Source organism: Drosophila biarmipes, chromosome 3R (genome assembly GCF_025231255.1).
Source record: "Drosophila biarmipes strain raj3 chromosome 3R, RU_DBia_V1.1, whole genome shotgun sequence".
In the NCBI taxonomy this organism is placed as follows: Eukaryota; Metazoa; Arthropoda; class Insecta; order Diptera; family Drosophilidae; genus Drosophila; species Drosophila biarmipes.
Window position 1 is genome coordinate 12,836,259 of NC_066616.1, and position 11,183 is coordinate 12,847,441.

Consider the following 11,183-nt stretch of genomic DNA (forward strand, 5'->3'; position numbering starts at 1 on the left):
CATCGAGTGGGCCACAGAAGCGTTCGGCAGCCAAAAGCCGTCAACGGTGTCAAAATTACCAAATACTCGGCCATAACCAGGCAATAACATCAAAATTCATGTTCCCCCAGCGAACGCCCACCCCGAGAGGTAATTGACTTTTATTAATCGGCCGGCAATTAGGCCTGGCCCAAAGGCAAATGGCCAAATTCAAGTGCAATTCCGCCTCTCAAAGTATAAACTCTTGATTTGTTTGAAAAACAGTTCAAAAGCTCGCTGCCAGCTGGTTCAAAGCTCTGCCGCAAGGGGGCGCTCGGTTTGAGCCAAGTTAGTAGGTCTGCTGGTCAGCTGTGGAGGCGGCGAGCCTCAGTTTCCTCGCAACTGGCAATCGGTGAAGTGCGCAAGCGCCGCAAGTTCCGCCAGCAAACGCGAAGTGCGAAGCGCCGGCGCCAAAAAAGTTATTACGATACGATCTTAAAAGAGGAAAAAACCACCTAGCGTGTCCAAAGTTGTGAAAATTGATTAACCAGCTAAGAGAAAAAACGGTGTGTAATTGCTAGCACAAAGCCAGCGAGACCTAATGCCCCAAGTGACCTTGCTATCCCAAGCAACTTCCAAGTTGGTTAACGTTGGCTTAGGTCAAGGTCCGGCTGGGGCCCACGAAACGCGGAAGTGTAACGCACAATTATAAACGCATTTGCGCGCTGCTCGTATAATTAAGAGCGGCAAACAAGTTTGCTTCTATTTCCTAGCTGCAAAGCAAACAAACGGGTCTAAATTGAATTAGAAACGCGCCAAGAGCAGCGCATAAATCACACGTACTCATACGCAATGCTTGCGCAAATCCAAACACTGTGCGAAAACGGAGGCGAAAAGCGCAAATCACGTCGGAATCGGAATTTTTACACGGCAATCCCACGGAGCTCCAGCTCCCAGGCGGCTAATTGTAGCGCTGCAGCGTCAATGGCGCATGCGCAACTTTTTAGCCCGCTTCGGGGTTTCTGGGTCTCTGTCTCAGGCGCTTTTTTGTGGCTCTTGGATTTTATTTTTCGCTTGCGGTTTCTTTCGTGTAACTGTGACGCAACTCCGTGTGAGTTTGTCTTAGTCTCGCCTCGCCAGTTTTGCTGACTGACTGACTGACTCAATCCCAATACACTGAAAACGAAAGCGGGCAGCGAGATCGTGTGCAAGCCGCCTTGCCCGCGGGCGACTGCGTGCTGCAGTCAGTTGCAATTCGCACGCGTGTAAGCTCGGTTCGCTTCCTCCAAAGAGATACACAATCCGCTACAACAGCGCCAACTTTACGGTATAAATACAGCAGTTGCCAATTAAGTTTGGGCCCGAATTGGAGCGTTACCAGGGGCAGTCATCTTCTGTTTGGGGCTTGCGCAATTGTCAGCCAGTGATGCGCCTCATTGGCCTGACCAAAAAGAGACAATGGCTTGCGGTTGAGTTCCAGTAGTGGGCGCAGCTTTGTAAAACAATTAAGCCAAATGGGGCTCCTAATTGCCCTTACAGGGTTCGGGCGCAATTGATTGAGGGCCAGCTTGTTGTTCAATGACTTATTTACTTTGCGCTGTGCCCACTTCAATAAACCGACGTCACAGCGACTTCAGGGCCAATGTCAGTAGAAGTGAAGTGAAGTGATTCGAACAAGTTTGCCGCACTCGCACTCGCACTCGTATCTGGCAGATACTCACATCTGTATCCGCGTGCGTAGACGGCCGGAGAGGAAGCTATAAATTCGCAATCCACTCCGAGTTTGGAGTGCAGAAACATAATCAATTTCGCAGCGAGAATCTTCTAAGCTGACAGCCAAGCGAATCTGACGCAATTCATGGCTTCGACTTCTGAGTGACTAAGCGAAAGAGTCCAGTTGGCAGAACAGCTGGGTCCGCATACTATAGCAGATATATGTGAGTTCCGGGGCTTAATTGATTTTCGTTAGAGCTCAAAAGTTTTCAAGAAACCCCTTCTATTTTTATTCTCTTTCCCCCGCTGGCCCCGGTAAACTTGTGATTTATGTGGGCAAATTTTACGCCTGGCGAACGTGGCGTATGCGTAATTACGACCACTTGGCACCAAACTTTCTGGCTAATTAATTGGGCTTCGTCTCGAAGCTGCCGAAAGGTGCAAATAGGTCGGGAGCTGGAAATCAGAGGACTCCCGGCTCAGGTTGCCCCAATCACACACACTCGGGGGCATAATAAATGCGAGTGTGTACGTGATGGGCATGTCGAGCAGTGTGTTGGCCCTGCGAGACAAGCGAAATAAAACAGTTTGGCAACATTTTTCAAAGCCCCCGCCCCTGTCTGCCCAGTTATATATGTGTGTTATGTGCCCAGGTAATTAGGTGAGCGGGGGTGTGCGTCTGGCAGACGCCCCAAGTGTTGAAAATTGGCCAAATTTATGTTGGCCAAGGCAAGGGGCGACCTTGTGGCTGGCTGACCAAGTGCCAGATCTGATTTGAGCCCCCGTCATTACCAATTACAGACGCGATGCTTCAGCTGTGCACCATCTACGCCTGCGCGAACGGCACCCTGGGCCTGAACTTGAGTCGTGCCCCCTGGGATCCGTATCCCTGGGTCAGCGGGGTGCAGGCCAGGTCGAGTGCGGAGAGGGGCGGCGTGCGGCTGGGGGACACCCTGCTGGAGTTGAACGGAGCCGACGTCCTGGGCCTGAGGATCAGCGAGCTGGCCAGTCGGCTGCAGGATCACTGGCAGAGCGGCGCCGAGGTCGTGACCCTGATGATGTGGCGCCAGCAGGCGGCCATCGACCAGAGTGGGGATCCTGCCGAGGCATCTCATGCTGTGGTAAGTAGCCCGTTGTTGGCCCAGTTGGGGTGCGCTGCCTATATGGGCCATTGTCTTACACGAGTGCCTCAGCCAGCGTTACGTAATGCTGATTGACTTAATCACTGTTTGGCCCAGTAATTAGCAGTTAGTCGCTGCAACTTGGTCCGCTTGCTTGTGGGCCCCAGAACAAAGCCCGTGCCAAGGTTTCTTGGCTCATAAGAAATACGCAAGATTAGTCTGTAACCAGCAACTCATCCATAACCGAACGTTATCGCATTTGGCTGGTTATCAAATGCTATTTACTTGTGCTTAATTGCGCAAAAATAAACATAGTTGCCTGAGTTTTGTCCTAGGATGAACCTATAAAATGGGGTTTATTAGAGAAATCTACTCATTGTTTAAGTTAATTTTATAGTATTTTTTTATTTACCATGTTTTATGAAAGTCATCATGCTTTGTCCTAAAAGTTAAGATATAATTTTGTGTACACATATCACAGAATGCATATAATATTCGCCAAGGGCAAGCCTTAAAGTCATACAGCAGTTCTGGACATTAAATTTATTAAAATTTTATTAAAATGAAAAAGTCAAGCGATGACCTTGAATTCTATTCGTGTCTCTGGTCCACTTCAATGTCTAGATACACCGAGGTCCTGAGGCGAGCCTCGAGGTGTTCGGCCATGCAGATGTCCGTGTGTCGTTGTAAATTGTTTATCTGTCGACCAAGAAGCTGTTTACTTTATTAAATGCAATTGAATCGAAGTAATGCAATTTCGTTCTTGACACATTATGTGTACTTTATTACAATTCAATTGACCTAAATGTCCTCGCCGAGGCAGTCGAAATTTAAGGACACTCGCACACACGAGGTGGACACTCACCTGCACAGGTGGTTGGCAGGGAAAGTCCGTTTCAATCAGTGCCGAGGGCTGTGAATCACAGAATGTGTGCCAGATTGACCCGTTAAACAGATTAAACTTGCAACCGCACTCGGCCATAGGACATTGTGTGTCCTTCGAATGCAGGCGGTCCTTTTCGATGGGAATTGAAACACGGGTCGTTTTGATAATCGCATGCAGCGTTGAATGGCAATCGGCTTAAATCAAAGCCTTTCATATTGAATTATTAACTGGGTGGGGCCCACGCCAAAAATTTAAATATAATTAAGTGCAGGCGTCTGATTCAATTGATTCAATTTGCCCCAGTGTCGCCCGCCCTTGAAGTGGCATCCTTGAATTAACCACTGCTCCTTTGCCTCTTGTACTTGCAGCAACACGGCATTAATCAACAATCGCTGCAAAAGTTCGCAACATGCCTGCAACATATTTCCCAATTACTGGAGTGTCCTGTGTGCCTTGAGGTAAGTGGAATAGAGCCGTGTGGGCGATGCTGGATGCGGAATGCGGGATGTTTGAGTGGGCGGGCAGGCCGGGCCGTAAGGGCATCCCCTTGCAGCCGCCTGCATGCGCATTGCATATCGATGAGCCCGCCTGGCTTTAGTTTTAGTTCGTCATTATCTAACTTAGCTGGGCCCGAACTCTCGACCCAACTCGCCCGAAACTTAGTTGGCCAGTTGGCCCCTTGTTTGCCTTTGTGAGCCGCTGCTGCCAATCCCACTATGAGAAAAATATCGCTGGGAACATAATGGAAATGGTATCTATCTAGGTCTTGTTATTACGGGCGTTGCTATAAAATAGTAGTTCTAAAGTGGGATACCCTAATTTATATTAAAATACATAGTATGCAAGTTTTATTCTATAAAAAACCAAATATTTTTGGGAATATACTAGATCAGGGGTTGGCATCTACTAGTTATTTAATCTTTATTTAACTGATTTGCTCATACCTCTTGTGCTCCCAAAGTAATAACAATCCAAGAAGGAAAACATGATACTGCAGCAGATTTGTTCTCTGTGCAGTGGCAGTTCCATTGGCAATCCCAGTGCCATCCTCTTCCGGGCCTGCGTTGATTTGGCTGCGCAAGTTTGTTGCTAATCACTTGACTGTATATAAAGTTTGCAACGTCGGGCTGCCGGTGATTGCGTGCCCCGTGCCCCTGAGTTCCCCAGGTCCATGGGCCTGGAGTCCCAGCCCCTCCTGCGTCCAGGTGCCCCCGCTTTGTTGACTCAATTACTCAAACGACGCACATGGCTCTCCATGCTGCCAGTTAATAGCCGTCGGTTATGTTGCCTGGCCGAGTTTTTTATTCGGCCGGCTGCTAGCCTGCTTTATTTTCTGTCCCACATTCGAGTAGGTTTTTGATAAATGTTTGCCCTGGCATGTGATTTGATTAGTTTCGCAAAATATATACATCCAGCGCGGGCCGTGTGATTGATTATGTCGTTTAAAAATCAAATATTGACGATTAGTGTGTGTCGAGTGTGCGGACGGCACAGGGACTGGCTGGCTCGGCGGCAGCGGAAGTCGGTGTGAATAATCGTGTCAATCGCCTGCGGGCCAGCTTCTGATTTTAGTTTGCTGCTTTTGATGCGCTGTGATGGCCGGCGCCCAGAGCCCACAGCTCGTTGTGCATTTAAATTGAAGCTGGTGGCGAGGGCCGGCTTTAAATTTATTTATGCCCAGCTTGTCAGCAAAAACATAAATTTAATTAATTAGACAAGATAAGGAGTGGGCGGAGCGGAGGGGCGGGAGCCCTCCTTCCTGGCCATTTAAAATGCAGAGTTATTTTCAAATGAAATTCTCGCCTGCAGCAGATCTCGTTGGCCCAGTGTGCTGGAGTGTCAGTGTGTAGCCATAAATTAAGCATGTGCAGGGAGGGCCAGGCTGGGCGAGGATGGGCCAGGATGGGCCAGGATGGGCCAGGATGGGCCAGGACGGGACAGCCCGGCAAGGACATCCCGGAGATATCCTGCACACGGCCACGCTGCAACGCCTCCGAAGCCAGCTGGCCACAGAGCAGCTTGAACTCCACTTGCAGCTGCACTGAATAATTTGTTTATTAACCCGAAATCAGTTTATGCCGCCCGTCCTGCGGCCAAGCCGGAGAGCAGGAGTCCTTCGGATTTGGTCATTATTACTCCAGCACGGAGCCGGCATTATATTGTATTATGAGCACACGCTGGCAAACTTATATGCACTGCACATGTATGTGGCACATCCTTCGTTATGCGCCATGTATGCAGACTCGCACACAAGTCCATTAAGTTATTAAGGGATTTTGTTTTGCTAGATTTTCAATAGTTGTGCTCGCTCGATTCCCTTCAATGCTAATCGCCTGCATTAGCCTGCGTCCTGCCGGATAAGGATTTGCCTGCGCCGCTCCTTGTTTGACATTAAATCGGGCTTGAAATTGTTTTTGTTCCATTTAAATATGCATAAATTTGCAGGCCATTTAATTTCCATAAATTTTGCAAACAAACAGCTCAGCCTTCGCTCTTGATGGCAGTATGATTAATTCATTTTCGATCAGCCCGGCGGCGTTTTAGTTAATATAAACTCTATAAAGTGGCCGTCGAGTGGGCACTGCCAGTCGAATCAATACTGTCCAAGATACTTTACAATATGCCCAAAAGCATGCTATGCCAGTTTCGACTGCCCGGTGACGGTTGCGGAAAAGTGGGCTGAAACCAAAACTAAAACCAGTCGGCTTGGCCGTTTCCGCTGCCCCTTCCGCAGCTCCCATTCGCCACCCACTCTGCTTTCGCTCAGCTGCATTTAATTGATTTCTATCACTAATTGGAGTCTTTGTTTATGCATGCTGGGGTATTAAAATTAAAAGCATTTGCTCATGCCATTTAAGCCAATTAAAAACAATGAAAGGCGAGTAACATTAAAATATCTGCCAGACGTGCAGGTTTCCCTAATCCCCAAATAAGCTCGTTGTTCTGTTTGTCAGGCATGTTAGAAAGTTAGGGCTTTTTAGCCACTAAATCGCCTATATGCCTGTATATTTTATTAAATTTCATTTTGATTTTTACCTTAATGAGGATACAATCAGATCGCTTTCTCTGCGTGCACATGCACTCCTTATCTTGGTGTTTTTGTCTGGTCAGATTGCAATCGAATCGCTTTACATTTGTAATACTTCGATTGCAGTTTGGCCAAATCGCAGCAAAAAGTAGGAAAGCTGCCGAACAGAAATTGTTTCTCTATTCAGCTCGTAGCAAATTTATGTTCGCCTGCATATTTACAGCAGTTTTTGGCTGAATACACGCTCAGGCGGGCGGAGACAAAAAGCATTGGCCAAATATCGATACATATTCCCCAGTCCCACGGTCTATCTTCTGCATTTTCCTGTCTTTCTATTTTTCATTTTCCGAATTTCTGTATTTGTGTTTTTGTGTTTTTGTGCTTTCGTGAGGGACCGACTTCAAATGCGCAAAAGTATTTGGGTGCGCATCAAACACAGTTGTATTATTTTAAATCCGCTTGCAATATTTTCAATTTGATTTTCAATTTAAATGGAAAGCTTGCTGCGCACAGCGCTGCCAGTACAATAATACATTTTTCATGTCGCTACCAAGGGGAGCAGTCGAGGCTGCAGTCGGACTTAAGGACGCCCAGGTTCCGGGGGCAAAACAAGGAGCAAATGTGGGCAATAATCAAATTTAGTTGCCGTTTGTGCATTACGTATGACGTATGAGGACTAGAATTGGTTTTTGCCTAAATGCAATTGGGAAAATAATAATGAAGCAATCAGGCAGCCGGGCTCAGAGCCAGCTCGTGGGGATGGGCACGGCCATGGGATGGGTTCGCTGGCCATTATACTTATAATTAATTGAAATAATTCCCCCCTCGGATCCTTTCAACAATTACACACACTCACTGAATGGGCTACTCTTTTCTTTTCTTTTTCTTTTTCCATTTCCCCGGCTCTCCACATCACCTGGAAATCAGGTCATCAAACCACCTGGCTGGCAGTGCTGCAATGGACACGTGCTCTGCAATAATTGCCGCAGTCGCTCCGTAAAGTGTCCGGTGTGCCGGGTGCCTCTGGGGCCCAGGGGCCGCTGCCTGCTGTCGGACAAATTATTCACCCTGCTGGCGGAGAGCTTCCCCTGCGACGGCGGTAAGTGCTGACCGGCCTTCGAGGACGTGTATCCACGACTTTTATCTATTTAATCTGCGCAAAGCGATACCCGAATTAGCCTTGTCATTAGGCAACAGCTGTCTGTTTCTGCCATTTTCTGGGGCGTCTAGGGGTCCTCAAGGATGGCAGGGACAGAGGTGGGTGTGGGGCAGTAAGTTCTGTCTCTCCTCATTCTTTGAATTCATTTAAATTGAATTTAAATCAGGTTAGAAGTTTTTGTTTAAATTTAAAGTGACACATTTCTGCTCACAGTTTAAAGTTATTCAATGTTGAACCCTATATTGCAGTCAGGTTAGGCACTTTAGACCAGAATATTCTATTCTGTTAAACAAAATTACCACCGCCAATTCTTCAGATAGACAAATAGGATAGCAAAATATTCCAGGAAATACAGATTTTATCTAATATATCGAATATTTTCTATACTTGAGCATAAAATATATATTGAAACCAATTTAACATTTTAATGATTGCCATCTTGACGGTTCAATTTCAAACTGGTGTCTATGTCAAGTATGACCTTTGAAGCGGCCACACCCTGCCCCTAAATTTTGCCCACGCCCTGCTCTAATGTAGCCTGTGCCCATTGGCAACATCCTGTTTTGGAGTCCTCATTTAGGTGGGCCCAAACTTTTCGACGGCGGCAAGTGTCAATGTTTCACTTAAATCTCGGCGAGAGTCGGCGTAAATAAAGGAAAAATGTGACGAGAAAGCGGAGCCGAGTCAAGAGTGCTTGAAATTGAGCGCAATGGCTCATCTTCGCCTGTTGTTCTTTTTATAGCATAATTATGTAACATAAATTGCTAAAGTTTTCCGCGCTTTTCTCCGCAGCCATCTTGCCGGCATTGCGTTACTGGGGCTCGGCCCACTGGGCGGCTTCGTTTAAAGTTTAGCCGCCCTTGTTGCCATTTTCAATCTGTGTCCGCCAACTTATCTTCGAGTGAAGTTTACAGCGGAGGTAACAAGCAGCAACAGAATTTTCCGCCGTTGTCTGCATTTGTTTTTCCTTGTTGGTCTTCATTTTTTGCCACTTTTCCCCACTTCGGGTTATTTTGCTTTGTTTTCCCCAGCTTATGCTGTGCTTAGTGCGTTTTTATTGCTTCTACATTAAGTGTGCATTCTTTATGTTTCGCCGAGATTCGCCCATGGCTCATACTTGCATAGATATAGATGTAGCACATTTATTTACTTTTTCCCATTTTCATTTGCCACTTGAACTGCTCCGTCAAGAGTTGGGGCGACTCCTAGGACCCTAACGAGCGAAAATGGTAGCAAAACTTGGAAACTGTGCGTGGACTCGGTATCGTGGCCGTATTTATTGTATTTACCTTCTCTAATGGTTCTTTCCAGGGAAAGCCAGCCAGGTGACTGCGGCCCAGGGCATTCAAAAACTGAGCAGCGTCAACAAGTGCACAAATGAATATCATAATCAACCGAAAATGGCGTTGGCCAAGTCGAGTTCCGGCAAGTCGAAGTGCGGCAAGCAAATCTCCAGGCAACTGCCAGTTTCAGTGGACCAAAACCCGCAGCCCAAGGAAGCTGAGGAAAATGCTGTGGCCCGAACTGCCAGTGAAATCAGGAGGAAAAGCCAGGAGGCTGTCCTGCAACGGTGCACGCTGATAAAAGTGCAGCACCAGGAGACCGACGCGGACTTTTCGGGGGAAGGTCACAACAATATGCTCGTTAAACCAAAGTTAAAGTTGAGTAAGAAAAGTTGGCGGATTACAGGGCGAGATCAAGACGGATTGCGCAGCGATGAAGTTGCCACCATGAATAATGGTGGGCAGGTGGGCCAGCCGGAGGAGCAGGAGCAGCAGCAGGAGTATCAAAATTATCATTGCCCCACTGGGAAATCATGCGGCCAGAGCCACCAACTGGCCAACAAATTGTCAACAGTCGCGATGCAGGACACCGCAGTTGGGGATTCACTAGGTGCATCCTTATCAGCGGGGAGCCATAAACAGGCGCATTCATCCGGAGTAAATCAGGGAGTGACCCCCGCCGAACGGGAGGCGGGGTCAATAGGTCGCCGGGAGTGGCAGCTGCTGCGCCACTTGAGCGGCGACCACCGCCTGGCGGTGCTGCAAATCTACGGCACGTTCGGCGAGCGGTTGCACGTCCGCCCCCAGCTGCCCCAGGAGAGCGTGGCCTGCCTGCGGCTGAGCGAGGAGACATCCTGCTCCTCCTCCTCCTCCTCCAGCGCTTTCGGCCACGTCAGAGTGCACACATTTTTCTTGGCTGTCATTGCAACCGGCGGCGCTGGCGGCGATGAGCACGCCATCTTCCTGTGGCACCTGGACCACCCGCAATCACCGCAAGGACCCACTTTCGAGGCTGTCATCGAGACACAGGGCTTCCAGTTTCGGGGACCGGCTCACTCCCTGCGCCGCAGCTGGCCAGAGATTAGGGCCTCCGGTCAGTTCCTCACCTGCAGCAACCTGGGCGCCAGCTTGGAGGTGACCGTCAGGTAGACCGCCCAAGCCCTCAAGACTGGTCCCAAAGTATAGGAATATGAGTAGTTTTAAAGCTAATTAGGTCTAAGAATTTCCACGAACTGATTTTTCTGGCTCCGCCAAAGTAGCCAAGGTAGCTGTGGAGCAAACCAAAGGGCAATGAAAATAAAAAATCTGAATTGTATGCTTTGTAAATTATATTTGCATTTTTTCAACCCGCGCGTATTTATACGAAAAATGCAAAACGCAATTTGGAAATGTGTTTAATTTGCAATATTTTTAATTAATAAAAACATTTAGAAATGTGCTGGCCTGGCAGTTTGAAAGTCGTGGCAGGTGAAAGGTGAAATGCGACCTATCAACCATTGGATGCTCTATAAAGCAGTGCAATTTAATCAGAGGTATGTATTTACGTGGGTGCTTTTCAAGGGCAGCGATACGTTTGCTGTACAATTCAGTTCTCTTGTGGGAAACCCCCTTTCAAGAGTATCTCAATTTCGCGAGTACCTCCTTTTGGTGCAAAAATAATTCTGATATTTGTGCTGAAACCCGAAAACCGACAACGGCCATGGTAGCCAGCGCCTGTCTGTTTGCTGCCTCCTGATAATTGACTTGCATGCAAATTAATGTTTTTTGCCCCTGCGAAAAGCGGGGGCGTAAATTGCTGCCCTGTCTGACAAACAGTAAACACGGTCAATGCAGCGGCGAGTCATTTTCATCAACGCGGCGCTATACATAAATCTCTGCGCCATCGATGTTTACCATATTTAAGGAAAAAATTCCAATTTGATACAACAAAAATCACAGCACTGTAACAACATGTGTGCATGCCAAATAGGGCAAGGATGTTTTATTATCCTTTTTTTGCTGTCCCAGTGTCCTGCCTTTCCACACTATCGCCTGT

At 47.7% G+C, this 11,183-nt stretch overlaps 1 protein-coding gene across 3 annotated transcripts; it reads left to right on the plus strand.

Moving 5' to 3' along the window:
* Positions 1–358: 358 nt before the first annotated feature.
* LOC108032130 (uncharacterized) lies at positions 359–10,601 on the plus strand. 3 transcript variants are annotated; one of them, XM_017105964.3, is made up of 5 exons: positions 359–524; positions 2,473–2,792; positions 4,047–4,136; positions 7,634–7,805; positions 9,177–10,600. In XM_017105964.3, exons 2-5 carry the CDS (start codon positions 2,478–2,480, stop codon positions 10,295–10,297), a joined length of 1,698 nt encoding a protein of 565 aa, XP_016961453.2. In that variant the 5' UTR covers positions 359–524; positions 2,473–2,477; the 3' UTR covers positions 10,298–10,600. The 3 variants fall into 3 exon arrangements, with proteins under 3 accessions (XP_016961453.2, XP_043949935.1, XP_050744773.1); XM_044094000.2 differs by lacking the exon at positions 359–524 and adding an exon at positions 957–1,285 and having other exon boundaries at positions 9,177–10,601; XM_050888816.1 differs by lacking the exon at positions 359–524 and adding an exon at positions 1,292–1,895 and having other exon boundaries at positions 9,177–10,601.
* The last annotated feature ends 582 nt before the right edge of the window (positions 10,602–11,183 follow it).

Coding starts and splice junctions, on each gene's coding strand:
- LOC108032130 (XM_017105964.3), top strand. CDS start 2,478: ATGCTTCAGCTGTGCACCATCTACGCCTGCGCGAACGGCACCCTGGGC. Junction 4,137..7,633: donor AGTGTCCTGTGTGCCTTGAG/GTAAGTGGAATA, acceptor CCTGGAAATCAG/GTCATCAAACCACCTGGCTG. Junction 7,806..9,176: donor GAGCTTCCCCTGCGACGGCG/GTAAGTGCTGAC, acceptor GGTTCTTTCCAG/GGAAAGCCAGCCAGGTGACT.